The sequence below is a fragment of the Notamacropus eugenii genome, chromosome X, assembly GCF_028372415.1.
Source record: "Notamacropus eugenii isolate mMacEug1 chromosome X, mMacEug1.pri_v2, whole genome shotgun sequence".
Classification (NCBI taxonomy): Eukaryota; Metazoa; Chordata; class Mammalia; order Diprotodontia; family Macropodidae; genus Notamacropus; species Notamacropus eugenii.
The window spans coordinates 20,920,321-20,939,682 of record NC_092879.1 but is presented as its reverse complement, the minus strand read 5'-3'; the positions used below and the strand labels follow the sequence as shown (position 1 = coordinate 20,939,682).

At 37.9% G+C, this 19,362-nt stretch overlaps 1 protein-coding gene across 13 annotated transcripts in view; it reads right to left on the bottom strand.

Annotated features, from left to right (window-relative positions):
* Positions 1-3,179: 3,179 nt before the first annotated feature.
* LOC140515876 (uncharacterized) overlaps positions 3,180-19,362 on the bottom strand; it is a 32,930-nt gene continuing 16,747 nt past the window's right edge. For 8 of the 13 annotated variants that reach the window (XM_072626690.1, XM_072626692.1, XM_072626691.1 and 5 more), the window contains 2 exons: positions 18,201-18,287; positions 3,180-5,941 (listed from right to left, as the gene is read on the bottom strand). In XM_072626690.1, coding sequence (XP_072482791.1) covers positions 5,453-5,941; positions 18,201-18,287 — 576 coding nt within the window. In that variant the 3' untranslated portion in view covers positions 3,180-5,452. The remainder of the gene's footprint in view (positions 5,942-18,200; positions 18,288-19,362) is intronic. The other 5 variants (XM_072626698.1, XM_072626697.1, XM_072626699.1 and 2 more) reach the window with 1 other exon arrangement.

Below are 19,362 nucleotides of genomic sequence, written 5' to 3'. Positions count from 1 at the left end.
AAAATTGCAGCTCCTTCTGTACTAAACACTTTATTTACCTTCACTACTTTTTCCATCTTTGTGTTTCTTAACCATATCCAAAGATCTTTCTCAGAAGTTTTCTTCATTCTCCTGTCTATCTCCTTAGAACAAGTTTGCTCATACAATGCCAATTAATTGCAAAACTTCAACTGATCTCTGATGCCCTGTCTACATGAATTCATCACCTCTATTCTCATAACCATGCTGCAAACTCATGTTTTGACTGGTACCTACTCCCTCAGCCTCCACTACTTTCTGACTAGAGGACAAGAGGTCAAAGTCCCAAAGTCCTCCTAATGTGTTCCTTTACAGAGTGCTGAAAATGGACTCTCTGCTCACCATTTTGCATCTAATGCCCTCCCTGTTGCAACTATAAAGAACGATGGGCAGCTAGGTGGTGCAATGGATGGAGCACCAGTGCAGGAATCAGGAGGATCTGAGTTCAAATTTCACCTCAGACACTTGACACTCACTAGCTGTGTGACCTTGGGCAAGTCACTTAACCCCAATTGCCTCATCCTGGATCATCTCCAGTCATTCTGATGAATATCTGGTCACTGGATTCATATGGCTCTGGAGGAGAAGTGAGGCTGGTGACCTGCGCAGCCCACCTTCACTCAAAACAAAGTCAAGTGCAAGTCATGTCATTACTTCTTTGATTGGCATGGTCTTCTTCGGCAACGAAGGGCAAACACACACACATAAAGAACAAACTCCCCTGGGTACCTCCCGTTGTTGCCCCCTCCCACATTTCCCTGTCCCATTTTGTGTGTCATCTCTCCTTGTAAGCCCCTTGAGGGGTGACACTGTCATTTCATTACTCGTATCCTTAATCTTTGGGGTAGGGAGAGGGAAGAGGAAATTGAGGGTACTGAGCATATAGTAAATATAAAGCTGATATAATCTCAATGATGAGCTTTCTGATAAGGAATGTATACTGGAGGATAAATAATGTTACTAGAGGCCACCTGACAGAATTAGAATTAGATGGACAAGCAAATGAGGGGACTTAGGTGGTGTTCAGTAAGGAAACCATTGAAATCAACATAACGAGACATGTGGTGATGAGTGTCTACTGGTGGAGGAAGGATGTTCCTGGAGTCCATACCAACGAGAATAACTGTTGGGTAATGAAGAGTTGGAAATTCTGTCTTCCATGAGTTTATTTATTTACCCTGCACCCCTCCAAGCAGAAGGGAAAGACAGCAAGTCAAGGGAGTGGGGTGAATACTAAAGCTGAAGCAATCTCCATCATGATGAGATTTCTGATGGGCTGATCATGGGGGAAGTTTAATGTGCCTGGATTCTTAACCTGGTAAAAAAGGAAATGCTGGAAATTCCTATCCCTCTAAAAAAGATAGACTTAGGGAGGAATTTTTTGACCCAATTTGAAGCACTCCAATCAGAGGAGAGAGACAACTGAGGAGGGGGGGAATGTCAAAGCTGAATACAGTCTCCATCAAGATGAAACTTTTGGTGAGCTGGTTGTAGGAGATATTTGATGTTCCTGGAGTCCAAACCAATGAGAACAGCTGGTAGAAAAAGAATGAAGTGTTTGTGACTCTAAGTCCTCAAAGAAGGAAGACCAAGAGAGGAATTTCTACTGCACTCCCCACCCAGAAATCAGATTTGTAAAATGGACGGTAAAACACTTTTGGTGAAGCTATACGTATATGAATGAGTCCAAACATTTTGGAGAACAATTGGGAACTATGACCCAAAGGCTATAAAACTTTGAGCCAGCAATAGCAGAACTAAATCTATACACCAGAGATCAAAGAAAAAGGGACCTGTGTGTAGCGAAAAAGTAATAGCAGTTCTTTCTGTGGTGGCAAAGAATTGGAAACTCAGTAGTTGCCCATAAATTGGAAAATGGCTGACCAGGCGATTGATATAGGAGTGTTAGGTAGTACTCCTTTTGTATAATGAAAGATGAAAGCAATACTGCCACTAAATCTATACCCCAGAGACAATAACAAAAGAGGAAAAGGACCCATGCGTAGACACTCTCATCCAGGCTCTTACGGTAATTCTGCGATTTTCCAGTCTTCACCTACAGGAATCCATCTTCTATTCATCCACTAAAGTGATTTTCCTAGTGCAGAGGTCTATCATGTCCATCCCTAAGCTCTAACTCCCCCAATAAATCCCGGTGACTTTCCATCACCTCCAGGAGAATATACAAATTCCTGTTTGGCACTCAAAGCCATTCATAACCTCTCCACCTCCTACCTTTAGAATCTTATTATATCTCACTTGACACCATGTACTCTCCAGTGACATTGGTCTCCTAAATCTTCCACAAGATTCCACACTCCATCATTGGGCATTTTCTCCAGTTGCACCCCATGCCTGGGACTTGTTTGGACTTCAGCTCTACCTGTTGACTTTCCCTGACTGGCATGTGGTCTCAACTAAAATGCCATCTTCTACAGGAAGATTTTTCCAACCCCTCTTAAATGTAGGGCTTTCATATTTGCTTTGCATGTTGTCTTCCTCATTTGATTATTCACTCCTGGAGGGCAGGGATTTTCTTTTGCCTCTTATTGTATCCTCACTGCTTAACACAGTGCTTGACGTATAGTGGGTACATAATGTTGATTGACTGAGAGGAGACTGCCTATGTGTATACACTCTGAAATGATAACTATTTGTTCTTCTCAAAAACTTTATTTTATTTCAAGAATTGTCTTTATATATAAAGTTCTTTCCACCCTGAAAATCTGGCTGACTGGGCAGGATTCTCAGGTGTTGAAGGAATGGTGAGTGAACTACCAGTGGGGATTCATGACCACTTTCTAGCAGATAGGAGACCCTAATAAGTTTCTGTTCCAGGACTCCACTAACCTATGCTTTGGGAAGTGAAGAGCTGGGAAGTATTTGAAGACCAGGTATTGTAAATGAGAAAATGGTAGCGCATGCTTTTAAAAAGATCCTGTCACTCTTAGCTGTGGGAAATTTTGACAGATATATTAGTAGAGAGGAAAATAATATACTCAACTAATGACAGGAGAAACTAAACTGAATGACTTTTGGCATCTTATAAGTGGGACTGTAAAAGGATATATGATGTCAAAGTACCACATGGACATTTTAGAAAATTGACCATATCAATTTAGGGCACAGAGATATTGGAAATAAATACAAAAACACAGAAATACTTATGAAATTCTTTAGAGATAAATGAAGTAATCAAACAGTAATTGGTTCAGATAGCACAAACAAAAGACACAGAATCAAATAGCAATTTAACAGTAAAATCCTAAATTATGAGTAGTTCAAAGAAAAAATTAAAAAGTAATAATTATTCTTTAAAATGATGATGATACAATATAGAAAAGTATCTGGGATGCAGATAAAGCAGTCCTAATGATGAAAAAACACTATTACAGAAAAAAACATCAATAACATAAAAAAGAGAAGAATGATGAACTAAATACTCATTGAAAAAATTGGAAAAGCAACAAATAATCTTAAAATAAGCACAAAAACATTAAAAATAGAGGAGAAACAGACAAGTAGAAAACAAAGAAACAGAAAAAAAAAACTCCCCAGAAATGATATGTAGCACTAAAGGCTGGTTCTCTGAAAGAAACTAATGAAATTGATAGACCTTTAGTTAATCTTATAAAAAAAAAAGAAGTGAGAAAATCAAATTAATAAAATAGCAAAAGAGGAAAATAAAATACCAACAAAAATAGAATAAAAATTAGCATATTATGCAAAGTTATATGTTAACAAAACTGAGAACTATAGATTACAGCAAATTCACAGCAGAATTTTATCATTTCTTCAAAGAACATCCAATATTTCACAAATTTTTCTCAACAATAAATAAAAAAGCACTATACCAGAATCCTCTTATGAGACAAATATAATCATAATACCTAAACTAGAGAAAGGTAAGATACACATACAACTATCATAGGTATACCAGGAGAAAACTCCCTTAGCTGTCTTACTTCAAATAAACCTCACAGCTACCTTTTGGAACAGCCAACAAAGAAACAGGATGCCATATTAATCCAAAGGTGTGACAGCCAAGTTGAGAACCAACTAGGTGGAAAATATTCCTGTTCCAAAAGGCAGTAATGGAGAAACTTAGTCAAGAGGCTCCTGCCATTACCTTCATAAAGCTGTCTTTTTAAACTACCCAGTCTTTGACATTCACTGCTTACAGTTTAGAACAGGATACAGTTGTTGTTTTTTCTATTGGAATAACAATTGATTTACAACAAATAACAAACATTTATCTTCATCACTTAATAAGAACATACAAGGTCTATCCAATATATTTAGTATTTATCCTATCCAATATCCAAATCTTTATCGTTTTTCTTTTCTAGTTTAAACATATTCTTACGTAAAAATCAATTAAGATGAAATACAGAAAATATTCACATCATAGAGACTTATACATAAGGTGAATACATAATAGTTTTACTCATACCCACAAAAAGGAAATAAACAATTGTCATTCTTATCCTGGATGTCTTAAAGTACTATATAGTAACCCGTAGATTCAAAAGAAACACTCATTGAAACTGGAGTCTGTTGATACTAAGTAGGCTATCAGTGTTCCTGTGGAAGGCAGGGCTTCATCTCTATGTGAGATCATGTCCCAAATCACTTCTAGTCCCAGGGGACATTTCACAAAGTACTCAATGTCATACTAATTCTGTGGTTCCTTCTTTCATAGAGTTGAAAAGGATTTATGATCCTTATCGGGGTGAAAAATCCAAACAATGAGATTTCTCAAGCAAACCAGATAATGTTGACGAAACAGAACATATCCATTGCCATATCAAAAACAATCTTCAACCCAAAGTTTTTTTTTTTTTAATTTTCAACAAGAACTTTACTTAAACAAGATGTTTGACTTGAAGGGAAAACTATCTATGATCAACGATCTATGACAGGCAGAGATTGCTATACATGTAACAACTACGTACAAAAAAGTTATAAAATAATCCTTGGTTTTACAATGATAAAAGAAAAATGCTGAAATTATCCAACAAAACAAGGTAAGCAAGGATTTTTTGTGGGTTTTTTTTTTTGTTTTTTTTGTTGTTGTTAAACAGCGAAAGCCAAATAACTTGCTGGAATATAAAGATAAAAGTTCAATGAGTATGCCACTAATGGAGAAAAGGGATGTTTTCACAGAACTAGTTTGATTCTTCCTCTCCTCATCTCCATTTGATGTTAATTAAAACATACCATCGGCCATTTAGTTAAAAAAATTAAAAAAAAAATATGCATTACACCTGTGCACATACACCAGTTACTTTATGTACAATAAAAGAATGGGGAAAGGGAATCCAAGAAGAGAGAAAACTATACTGCAGTAGTCAGGATGTGGATGAACCAAATCTTGGTTTTCTGACTGTGAGCTTGGGAGTACAGTTCTGGAGTAGAGTTGTAGATTCTCTTTTTAGTAAGCGCCTCCTGTCTGCTGCTGGAATACATCAATTGTATCTTTATCCTCCATTTCCAACTGTGCAGGTGTGTCTGTTTCATTGATCGGTTGCCCATCAAATCGGAATCTGATCTGCTTCATTGAGAAACCCTGTCGTTTGCAATAGGCTTTCATTAATTTACTAAGCGGTGTGTGCCTCTTAATCTTAAACTGCACCACTGAACCATCTTGCCCTGCCGCCTTCAAATTGATGTGGTCGTTGTTGTCATGCTTGACTCCTTCCTTCTGCTTTTCCTCAGCCATGGCATGTCTGGGGGAGGTCTCCTCAGCCGCCGCTTCGCAGAAGAGGCACCAGGATGGTCCGCTCCATGGAAATGGGGGGAGAAGCAGCAGCGGCAGGAGCAGGAGCAGGACGAGGAGAAGGAGGAAGACGATGGTGGTGATGGTGAGGAAGAGGAGGAGAACAAGGAGGAGGAGGAGAAGGAGGAGGAAGAGCCAAAGGTTCTAATAAGGAACAGTTCAAAATTATGAAATAAAAACATGTATCACACTCTAGGAATCATCTTTCAAATTAACAACATTTCTAATTTCCCAGAAAGTAATACCAGAAATTATAAGCTAATACTAATATAAAACAATATCTTGATTTAAAAGAGAGACCCAAAACAAAATGTATTGTCAAATGACATTAGCCCGGGAGAATGCTGTTCTGAATTACCTTACAAACAAAATAATTTCATTCATCTATCAATTCAGACATTCTATGGTACTTGCATTGAGAGACCAGTAGAGAGTAACAATGATCTTAATCATTGATCTTAAGTAACACTTAAGAGCTATGCGGTTGTTCAGTCATTTTTTGGTCATGTCTCTTTGTGAGCCCATCTGAGGCTTTCCTGGCAAAGATACTGAAGTGCTTTGTCATTTCCTTCTCCAGCCCACTTACTGATGAGAAAACTGAGGCAAACAAGGTTAAGTGACTTGCCAAGAATCACATGGTTAGTCTGTGTCTGAGGCTGTAATGAACTCAGGTCTTCCTGACTCCAGGCTCAGCACTCTATCTACTGTACTGCCTACCTGTCCCCTTTAGAGGTACAAGGGAGGACACAAGCATTATCATTCAAGGCACAGGTCAAACACACTATGAATGATAATTTTTCTAATTCACTAATCAAAAACCTGTTGGAGTATTTTTTTTAAAAAAAGTTTACCTTTCAAATATTCAGTATGTCAGCAATCCCCAGTGATCTCAATATGACCTAATTTTGATGGAAAGCTTTCATTTACACTTTTTATTTTTGTAGTCTACAATTTTCCATAATGACAAATTTTCAGTATGCTGTTGCCCAAAGAGAACAAAACACATCTGATTTTAAAGAAGACTATTATAATTCTGTTCAGGGCTAATACAATGAAATCCAAGCTCAATTTCTTCTTACAAGTGGAATCTTAGAGAACTCTCAATTTTCACAAGGACCATTGATTGCCAGAACTTCAAGTTATAGATCCCACTACCTTCAGTAAGTCTATTGTCAAGACTGATTTGGCAGTCCGGCTTTTTCCACTGTGTCTTTTGGAAGAGATTCTAAGCTGCTCTGAAACATGAAACTTGCAAATGTGCTATATTACATAGTAATCAAATCATAAATATGTATTACCCACATAAAGATTAGAATATATGCTTCTACTGGTCTTGCAAGGACAGAAGTTTAGTATGTTCTTGTCAAATGTTTCCATGATGCCAATCTGTTTCTATATTCTCCATATTGGTAAATGTTGTAATCGAATATAATAGTCAATTTTAAATTGAGTTACATGACTCTTGCCCTTTCTCTCTATGAAGGCTATCTAAATTGCTAAAATGAAATATCATGAGAAATCACAGAACTATCCCTAACAAACATTTCTGCAAATAGTGTTCATAAATTTCCAGATGTAGTAAACGTTTCCATTCTCGTCCTATGGGCATAACATTCATTATCTTCCCAAAGTTTCTCATTTCTTCATTCTGGGGACTGATTAAAGTTGGGCACAATGCAAAATTGTAGCTCTTTCTGAATTATTACTAAACACTTTATTTACCTTCACTACTTTCTCCATCTTTATATTTCATAACCATATCCAAAGACCTTTCTCAGAAGTTTTCTTCATTCTCCTGTCTATCTCCTTAGAACAAGTTTGCTCATACAGTGCCAATTAATTGCAAAACTTCAACTGATATCTGATGCCCTGTCTACATGAGCTCATCACCTCTATTCTCATAACCATGCTGCAAACTCATGGTTTGACTGGTACCTACTCCCTCAGCCTCCACTACTTTCTGACTAGAGGACAGGAGAGCAAAGTCCCGAACTCATCCTAATGTGTTCCTTCACACCAGGCAGAAAATGGACTCTTTGCTCACAGTACTTTGCATCTAATCACCTACCTGTATACAAGTACAGAGAGACAGGTAACTTCTGCTAGGTACCTGCTGGTGTTGTCTCCCCAACCATGTTTTCCTATCCAATTTTGTGACTTGCCTCTCCCTTTATATTGTAAGCTCCTTCAGATGGTGAGGTTATTGTTTTAATTAATTGTATCCCCAGTGAGTTTTTTTGAGGGGGGAGGATGACAAGCTAGTGTGTACCTGGGCTGGAAAATAACATTTCTGGAAGCAAAAGCAAGCATGGAAATTTTGAGGAATGGAAAAAGTTGTAAATTCTGAGACCTCAATAGAGACTTTGGACATAGAAGGAAGAGTAAACTTAGTGTATTGAGCAAATAATGAGTACAAAAGCTGATACAATCTCAAGGATGAGATATCTGGTAATGAAGGTATACTAGAGGAGGAATAACATTCTTAAAGGTCACCCTACAGAATTCCAGTCAGAGAGACAAGCGGATGAAAGGACTTCAGTGGTGTTTAGTTTAAAAAAAAAACTATCAAAGTCAACATTATGAGTAGATGTGTGATGATGAGTGCTTACTGGAGGAGGAATGATGTTCCTGGAGTCTATACCAAGGAGAATAGCTGGTGGGTAATGTAGAGTTGGAAATTCTGAGTCTTCTCTGAAAGGAGGATTGAGGAAGAGTTTATTTCTTCACCCTGTGACCCTCCAACCAGAGATTGTTGAAGTGGGGGGAGGAGGCTAAATACCAAGTCCATCAGGATGAGATTTCTGATGACTTGATCGGGGGAAGCTTGATATGCCTGGAGTCCAAATCTGATAGAAAATGAAGTGCTGGAAATTCCAACTCCACTAAAAAGAGAGGTTTAGGGAAGAGTTGGTTTATTTTTTTGACCCAACCTATACCCTCCAGTCAGAATAGAGACACAACTGAGGAGGCTTGATTGTCAAAGATGAAACAATTTCCATCACGATGAGATTTCTGATGAGCTGATCCTAGGAGAAGCTTGATGTTCTCCTAGGTAGAATGGATGTAGAGTCCAAATCAATGTGAACTGATGGAAAATGAAGTGTTTGCAATTCTGTGTCCTCAGAGAAGGGAGGTTAAGGGAAGAATTTTTGCTCTACTCTGACCCTCAAAATCAGATTGGCACTTTATTCAGAACCAAAGAAGAAACAAGTTACATGATGATGAAATCTCTTGTGATAATACAATCCTGAGGGAAGCCTCTGGGAGTTCTTGCCAAGCAAAGTCATTGGCAGGAAATAAAAATTTGGAAATTCTGAGCCTTCTCTGAAGAGAGAATTGGGAAGGAGTTTGTTTTTTGTTTTATTTTGTTTTGTTTTTACTCCACCCTGAAGCCTTCCTACCATAGAGCAGAGGCAACTGAAAAGGAGCTGACCACCAAAGGTGAAATTAGTCTCCATCATGATAAGGTTTATGATGAGGTGATCCTGGGGGAAGATTGTTTTCCTAAGAGTCCAAGACAATGAAAAAAGCTGGTAGAAAATGAAAGAAGATCTTGAAATTCAGATTCCTCTAATAAAGGAGGTTTAGGGAAAAGATTTTGCTCCAGCCTCAGTCCACCAATCAGAGTAGAGAGGCAGATGTCAAGGGTTGAGTACCAGAGCTGAAGTAATCTCCATGATGATGAAATTTCTGGTGATATGGTGATCGTAGGGCAAGCATGATGCTTCTGGAGTACATACACAGCACAACAGGTGGTGGGAAATAAGGTGGAAAAAACTGAGTTTTCTATGAAGCAAGGAACTCAAAGGAGTTTTTTGACCCACTGTGCAGGCTTCCAATCAGAGGGGAGATGTAACAGAGTCAGAAGAAACAGTGGAGGAAGGTTGACTATGAAATCTAAATAAAATTCAAGATGATGAAATCTTTAATGGCTTAAATGAACCTGGAGAATTCATGATGGAGATCCATGGAGATGAAACCAAGCAGTACCAAGAAAAAGAAAAGAAAAATAGGAAAAGAGCATATGGGAACTGAGTCCTCCAAAGAGAAAGACTTTGTGATGATTTTTTTTCCTCCACCTCACACCATTCCAATTCTAATTAGCAACAAGGAAAGAAAGGGGCAAACTAGGAACTGTCAAAAATCAAACATCCATGATGATGAGATTTCTGATGATGAAGGTATCTCCAAAGAAGATGATATTCCTAATGTGGAACCCAAGCACAGAAGCTGGTGGGATAGTAAGAGTGGGAAATTCTGAAACCACTGAAAGAAAACTATAGAAAACAAGGAAAATTATAGATAAGTTACCTAATGAATCCTTATGCAAAAATTACAAATCAAAAACTAGCAAAAAAAGAGTACAACAATATATTACACAAATATTATCTAGTAGGACCAGGTTCTATATAACTCATCAATGTATATGAGGAATTGATACCATGTGGGAGTCATGCAAGAGTTGGTTTAATATTTGGAAAAATTTAATCAGAATTTACCATATCAACAACCACAAAAAACAAAAATTATATAATTATGTCAAGATATGCAGAGAAAAATTTGGGCAACACCCATTCCTATTAAAAATAGAAAGCTCAGGAAGAAATGAAGCTTTATGGGAAGCAGAACCAAGATGGCAGAGAGAAGCCAGGGAGCTGCCTGAGCTCTCCCCAGTTTTCCTCAGAAATAATGTTAAATAAAGCATCTATACAGATTCTGGAGTGACATAACCTACAAAAAATCTGAGTGAAAAAAATTTTTTCAGCTTAAGATAACTTAGAAAGAATTCAAGATAGTTCTGTCTCACTTGGGCAAAAGGGGAGCACATCTCAGTGTAGACAGTGTCCAAGCAAGCCAGGAGGACACTCTCAGCCACAGCACAGATGAGAAACCAAGACCCCTTGGGTCCTGAATCATCAGGCTAGTGGCATAGCAGGCTAGCTGCGAGAACTCCAGCCCCAGTGCACAAGGCAAATTGCAAGCCCCAGAAACCAGGCAACAACAGGTGTGACTAGGCTGGGCCATCCCAGTGCAGTGAACAAGTCACCAGCACCAGAGATTCCAACACACAAAGCCAGCGACCGGGCTGCTGATTCAAAATACAAAAAAAAACTTGGGAAAGTGCTCCCTATGCCCCAGGAGCAGAGATCAACTTTAAAAGCCACGAAATGGGCAAAAGAAATAAACAAAAAGCAAAAAAAAAAAGACCCTTGACCATAGAAAGTCACCATCATGACAGGGAAAATCAAAACACAAACTCAGAAGAGAACATTATTGGAATGCCTATATGTGAAACTTCAAAGAGGAATATTAATTGGTCTCAAGCCCAAAAAGCCTTCTTGGAAGAGCTCAAGAAGATTTTAAAAATCAAATAAGAGAGGTAGAAGAAAAATTGGGAAAAGAAATGAGAGTTATGCAAAAGAGAGTCAACATCTTGGCAAAGGAAGAACAAAAATTTACTGAAGAAAACAATTCCTTAAAAAATACAATTGGCCAAATGGGAAAAAAAATTCCACTGAAGAAAACAACTCCTTAAAAACTAGAGTTGGGAAGGTGATGGGGTAGAAGGATGACCTGTAAGAGCTCTCCCCTCACAGCCCATAAAATTCCTGTAAAAAATGACTCTAAACAAATTCTAGAACAGAAACCACAAAATGACAAAGTGAAAGAGATTTCCACACCAAGGCAGCCTGGAAGGCCGAGAGGAAAGGTCTATTGCACCAGGCATGGAGTGGGACATGGAGCAGAGCACAGCCCAGCCTTGGCCGTGCAGTGTGGCAGGGACGGGACCAGAGCAGGCTTCAGGGCGCCACCTGCAGCAGCTGCGGTTCCCAGATCCCTCAACCCACAAATACCAAAGACAGCTTCAAAGGTCAGTGAGAAAGCTCTTTCACCTGGATGAGAAGGGAGCAGGGTCCCCCTGCCCTAGCCCTGACCTCAGGTGGAGGCAGCAGCATCCATTTTTGGAGCCCTCTGCCTAAAGACCCTGGGGGAATCGAGCTGCTGATCTGAGTCTCAGCCCTGAGTGGTGGCCTGGGGGTGAGGAGAAGCACTGGCCTTGTGGAGCTGGTGGAAGCTCTGGAAAGGGAATTCTACTTGCACATCCTGGGCAGAAAAGCTTTGGTAGCTCCCAGACCAGAGTGAAGGTCAGGAGAGGAGTAAACTCCTCTCCCTTGATTGTGCCACCTTGGAGGAACTGAGAACTCACAGGTCCCCAGAGTATACCCTCCTCTTGACAAAGGACTCAAAAGACAAATAACTAGATGGGAAAATGCCTAAAAAAGGGAAAAAAAATAAGACTATAGAAGGTTATTTTCTTGGTGAAGAGGTATTTTCTTCCATCCTTTCAGATGAGGAAGAACAATGCATACCATCAGAGGAAGACATAAAAGTCAAGGCTTCTGCATCCAAAACCTCCAAAATAAATATTCAATGGTCTCAGGTCATGGAAGAGCCCAAAAAGGATTTTGAAAATCAAGTAAGAGAAGTGGAGGAAAAATTGGGAAGAGAAATGAGAGAGATTCAAGAAAATCATGAAAAGTGAGTCAACAGCTTGCTAAAGGAGACCCAAAAAATGCTGAAGAAAATAACACCCTTAAAAATAGACTAAACTCAAATGGCAAGAAGCCAGAGAGAAACAATTCAAATATCAAGAAGCCACAGTCAGGATAACACAAGATTTAGCAGCTTCTACATGAAGGAATCAAAGGGCTTAGAATATGATATTCCAGAAGGCAAAGGAACTGGGATTACAACCAAGAATCAACTACCCAGCAAAACTGAGCATAATCTTTCAGGGGAAAAGATAGACAATCAATGAAATAGGGGACTTTCAAACTTTCCTGATGAAAAAAAAACAGCTGAACAGAAAATTCAATTTTCAAATATAATATTCAAGAGAAGCATAAAAATGTATACAGGAAAGAAAACATGTTATTCAATAAGGTTAAATTGTTTATATCCCTACATGGGAATATGATACTTATAACTCTTGAGAACTGAATCCGTATTAGGGCAGTTAGAAGGGGGATACTTAAATGGTGTGGGTATAAGTTGACTTTGATGTGAATGATACAAAAAAAATAAGGGGTTACAAAAGGACTGTACTGGGAAAAGAGGAAAGGGACAGGGCAGAACAGGGTATATTACATCACATGAAGAGAGAGAAAGAAGGGAGATGGGTGAGCACTGTTTGAATCTTACTCTCACTGGATCTGACTCAAGGAGGAAATAAATACACACATGGGTGTAGAAATTTATCTTACCTTATAGAGAAAGTAAGATGGGAAAGAAAAAGGGAAAAAGGCTGATAGAAGGGAGTGCATTTTGAGGCAGGTAATGGTCAGAAGCAAAACACTGATGAGGAAGGAAAGTGTGAAAGGAGAGAGGAAAGTATAAACAGGGAAAGTAGGATGGAGAGAAATACACCGTAATCATAACTGTGAATGGGACGAACTCTCCCGTAATATGGAAGCAGATGGCAGAGTGAATTAAAAAACAGACTCCTACTGTATGTTGTTTACAAGAAATCTATCTGAAGCAGAGATATACACACAGAGTAAAGGTAAAAGGCTGGAGCACAATATATTATGCTCTGGCTGAAGTAAAAAAAAAGAAAGAAAAAGAAAAGCAGGGATAGCAATGCTGATCTCAGACAAAGCAAAAGCAAAAAGCAGACCCAATTAAAAGAGATAAGGAAGGAAACTCCGTCTTGCTAAAGGTGTCATAGACAATGAAGTAATATCCATACTAAACATATATGCACCAAATGCTAATAGCATCCAAATTCTCAAAGGAGAAGGTATGATATCTCATTAGTGTTATTCTCTTTGATGAAATTATTGTTTCTATGATTTGTTGTTTTATCCAATCATTCTTTAGGATTAGATCATTTTGTTTCTAAAATTCTATTCACCTCCTTAACTTCTTTCTTGTTTATTTTGAGGTTAGATTTATCAAGTTTAGAGTGGGGGAGATTGAGGTCCCCTACTAGTATAGCTTTTCTGTCTATTTCTTTCATTTAATTCCCTTAACTTCTCCTCTAAGAATTTGCAATAAAAATCATGATGCAATAAAATTACGTGTAATAAAGGGCTCTGGAAAGAGACTAAAAATTAATTGGAAATTATAAAATATTTGGGAGTCCACTGTCAAGAGAAATCCAGTAACTATATGAACACAAAAAATACACTTTACACAAATAAAGTCAGCTCTAAACAGTTGGAAAAAATATCAATTGGTTATGGGTAGGCTGAGTTAATATAATAAAAATGACAATTCTACCTAAATTAATTTACTTATTCAGTACAATACCAATCAAACTACCGAAAAGTTAGATGAGTAACAAATGTTGGAGGGGATGTGAGAAAAATGAGATTTTAATGCACTGTTATATAGTGGAGATATAAACTGATTCAACCATTCTGTAGAGCAATTTGGAACTATGCCCAAAGGGCTATAAAACCCTTTGACCTAGCAATACCACTACTGGGTCTGTATCCCAAAAGATATAAAAAACAAAACTGAAAAGGACCTATGTACAAAAATATTAATAGCAGCTCTCTTCTAGGGGCAAAGAATTAGAAACTGAGGGGATGCCTATCAATTATGGAATGGCTGAACAAGGTGTGGTGTGTGATTATGATGGAATACTATTGTACTGTAAGAAATGATAAGCAGGACACTCTCAGAAAAACCTGGAAAGACTTGCACGGGGTGATGCAGAGTGAAATGTACCATGTACAAAGTGACAGCAATATTTTGAGATGATCAGCTGTGAATGACTTAGCCATTCTCAGCAATACAATGATCCAAGATAACTCATAAGGAATTATGATGAAAAAATGGTATACATCCCCAGAGAAAGAACTGATGGTATCTAAAAACAGATTGAAACACTTTTTTTTTACTTTATTTTTCTTGAAGTTTTTTTTTGTTCTATGTTTTCTTTCACAACATGACTACCATGGATGTGTTTTGCCTGACTACACATGTGTAACATACATAAAATTGCTTACCTTCTCAACAGGGGAGAGAATTTGGAACTCAAAGTTTTAAAAACAAATGTTAAAATTTGTTTTTACATGTAATTGGGGGAAAATAAAATACTAAAAGAATTTTAAAAAAACCAAATTATCAACATTTCTTTATATTACCAACAAAACACCATATGAAGACATACAAAGAGAAAGGATATTCAAAATAACTGCACATCATATAAGAGATTGGGAGTCTACCTGCCAAGAAACACACAGCAACTAGATAAACACGATTACAAAACCCTTTTCACAGAAATACAAATCTAAGCATTTGGGTTAATTTTGATTGTTCCTGGGTAGGCCAAATAAATATATAAAAATGACAAAACTACCTAAAATAAATTATTTACTCTCTGCCATAACAATGAAATTACCAAAGAATTGCCTTCTAGATAGCTAGAAAAAAAGTTAACAAGTAACTTCACCTGAAGGTATGAAAGCTCAAGAAGATCAAGAGGATCAATTTTAAAAAAGTGAAGAAAGGAGGCCAGCAGTACCAGATCTCAAACTATATCACAAAGCTATATTCATTAAAACAATTTGGTACTAGCTTCAAAGTATGAGTGGCTGATCAATGGAACAGGTGAAGTACACAAAATATACAAAATACACAGAAGGAAATGAGTACAATAACCTAGCCTTTAATCAACACAAAGATCCTAGTTGTTGGGGGGGGAACTCATCATTTGATGAAAACTGCTGAGAAAACTGGCACAAAGCCTGACAGAAACTAGGCACAGAGTTATGTAAAACTATTTAACTCTCACACCATCCACCCAAGATATGCCAACCTGTTTGTTGCTTGTATGACAACATGTCTCTCTCCTATCAAGAGTAGAGTTACCATTAAATCACTTACAGCTTCCCAAATAGGAGCATAACTTTTTAATTATGTCTTGAAAGTGATCTATCAATGTTCTAGAGTCCTTACGAAATCTACAAATGTCACTTCTCCAAGTGGATAGGTCTAAGGGACTAAAAGGCTGGTGTTGCCTAAGAGGAGCTATGCCACTAGGTCAAATGGTAAATGAGGCACAAAAATTCACTGAAAAGAAGAATTCTTTAAAAGCAAAACTGGCAAAATAGAAAAAAAGTCTTACAAAAATTCACCAAAGAAAACAACCCTCTTAAAGTAGTATTGGCCAGATGGGAAAAAAAAAAAAGTACAATAGATCAATAAAGAAAATTCCTTAAAAATTAGAATTGGGCAAATTGGAGCTAATGACTCCATGAAACATCAAGGAACAATAAAGTAACATCAAAAGAATGAAAATATAGAGTAGAATGTGAAATATCTCACTAGAAAAACAATTTACCTGGAAAACAGATGCAGGAGAGGTAATTTAAGAATGATTCGATTACCTAAAATCCATGATCAAAAAGAGGATACTAGACATCATCTTTCCATAAATTAAAGAAAACTGTTCTGATATATTAGATCCAGATAGAAATTGAAACAGTAAGAGTAATATTTAATATTGTGCAGTCATCAACTGTGAATGACTTAGCTATTCCTAGCAATAGACAAATCCAAGACAATTCTGAAGGACCTATGGACCTAGGATCTATGAAAAATGGTATCCTTCTCCAGAGAAAGAACTGATGGAATCTGTGGCAGTGGAGAGAAGATAGAAGAAAATTTGGAACTCAAAATTGTAAAAATATAAAGGTTCAAATTGTTTTTACATGCAATTGGGAAAAAATAAAATTAAAATTCAAAAAAGGCTAAATTGTCCCTTCAATTATGATTAATGACTTCTTGAAGCGGAAAATGCAATCAGATGACTTAAATTCATTGAAAGGATCAGTTAATCCATTTCATAAATACCAATAGTCTGTTTTGGCTTTTTATCTACTATTTTAAAATCTTTCCGCTTATTGTGACCAAAAGTTTCAAGATATGGCCAGAATAATTCACTCGCTAAATTTTTACCTGGTTCTATAACAGATATTTCTAAACCTAACTTTTTTTGTCATTCCTGTCTTAGGAGTTCTCCCTTAACCCTTGCTTAACGGAGCTTCCTCTTGGTAATATATGTATGTAAATGTATATATGTGTGTATGTGTGTGTGTGTGTGTGTATAATTCTTAAATGTGATCAAGGAAAATCCATGACATACACATACACAGATACAGAATATGAGGTCTTCCCAATAGCTGTTACATTGAGACTTCAGCAGGTGCTTCTGGATTTTACTTATCCAGTAAGTAAGAGGGAAATTTACCTCTTATGGTTGGAGAAGTTAAAAAGATTTTTTTACTAGTCCAATTGGGAATCTAGGGGGGGATATTTGTGGAGAAAGTCTCCAAGAAGACCCTGGCTCAGGTTTTCATCACTTCAGGAAACCCTGCTGAGTGACCACACAGCTTGGCTGAAAGTCTTGCCACAGGTCTACTGCTCAGTTTATAAATCTAATCAGGATTCAGGAATCCCTAACAAGAATCCCTTTCTGAGTGTTCAAGATGTCAAAAAACTGGATGCCAGTTTTTAGCACTAGACCTGGGGTCATGGCTTAGGAAAATCCTGTGGGTTTTGTCAGTTTTTTTAGTACAAAATGAAACACCCTGGTAGGACAGAGATTTGCCCCACTGAGCCTTGCTTTCTACACTTGGGTTCACAATGCCAAACTCGCCCTGCATTGGTGTAGTTGCCAATAGGTTCAGTCCTTTGTTTGGGGACCTAGTTATATAAGCAAATAAAGGGCAGTTTCAGGGCAGAAACTTGGAAACTGTGTCTCTCTACCTCTTCCTAAACTAATTCAAGAGGCCTTGTCCCTGAGTGCCACTGATGAGAACAAAAATAAACATACTGCTAGGACCACAGTCCCCAGACTGATCAGACCAGGAGTGGGAAAAAAAGCTTGACTTACACTCACTCACACACATAAATACAAAAGAATCCCCTTTATTCCAATAGTGGGATAGAAATCAAATTACTCTCCTTTTAATTATTTCCCAAACCAGCTGGGGGTGGGGGTGGGGTGGATAATAATATTTCAATAGATCCCTACATTTCTCCAAGCTTTGGAGGACACTCATGGTGAAACACCATGATGTACTCTTGCTAGAAAGATAGGACTTTTCTCAATCATTCAGGCTTGGAAGAATGACAAAAATGGTGGACACCCTCTGGTTACCACTGATTTGGGGGTGGTTTCCTTGAAGAAAAAACCCCAAATTACAAAATCCCTTCAAGGGGATAGCAGATTATTTCCAGTCTTATTTGGGAAGATGTGTCTTGAAAGGAACAAAATTCCCTTCAAAGGATTGGAAACAGAGAGTATGCCTGTGTTTTTATTACCAATTATTTCCAAATACACACCCAAAGTTGCAACTTTTAATATTATTCCCAACAGGGTTCTTACCTCCTTGCTTGAAAAAGATCTTGAGTTTTCAGGTGAAGAGAATTTCTTAGTAGAAAACACTCCCTTTGTGGAAGATTCCACAAAGGCCTAAAGAAGGGAGGGTTCTTGTAAGGGTTCTGGGAGATCAGGCCTTCAGACCCAAATCCCAGATAAGCACTTGAAACTATGGCGAATAAAATTGCAACAAAGGGATGCTGAAACACAGTTTTATCCAGAGCAAGATAACATTAAAAGCAAGTAATAAACTGTTACCCACATTGGCCATCTCATCCAAAAGGCCAAGGACATGATCAATTTATTAGTTAGGCTAGCAATAGCCAATAAATTGGGTCAAGGGACTCTCTCAATAACCAAAGATCACAAATGAGGACCTATAGGGTCTTTTAAACCTAGGTGTGTCTTCCTTCTGATTGGCCTGACAATACATCATTTGGACTTCCCCTGGTCAAGGTTAAGACAATCCAGACTGATGAACATTTTAATAAGGAAGTGGGTTAAGAGTCACCTCACCCCCTATCTATTACTTCTTCAGTGGGAGACTGGAGTAATGCTGAGCTGTTAGGATTAGTCTGCAGCTGAGGAAAGTGGCTCAGCCTTCAGGTATAACTGATCTTGCTCCTCTCTGGCATTTAAGGAATGATAATTCCTTGATGGGAAATCAAATGCCTCTAGTAATCTTGACTGGAAAATCAGAACCACACAAACTGTGATCCACAATTCCCAGATTTGTTCTCTCCCTCCAGGAGGCTCCCAGTCCAAGCTGGTTCTTGTTTAGCAGAAAATAAAAGGAAGGGTCCCAGGTTAGCAAACAAGTGCCCCAGGAGCTAGGAGTGATTATTCAACCACACCTGAAGTTCAAACTGAGAAAGAGTTTCTTTAGAGCTAAAGCTTTCAACAAAATGGCAACTAGGATGGACTATGTAGTAATCTTGGTTATTAAATAATACAGCATAATATTAATTTTCACCAATCTAGAGGAAGCAGGATCTTCCTTGAGTCTAAACCAAGCAGAATTAATGGTAGGAAATGAAAGAGTTGGAAATTCTGTGCCCTCTAAGAATGGAGGTATTTTTGGAAAAAACCTTCTGTTTTGTTTTTGCTCCAAGTCCGATTAGCATCTGAGAAAGGGAGGCTACTCAAGGCACTCAGGATGCTGACATTT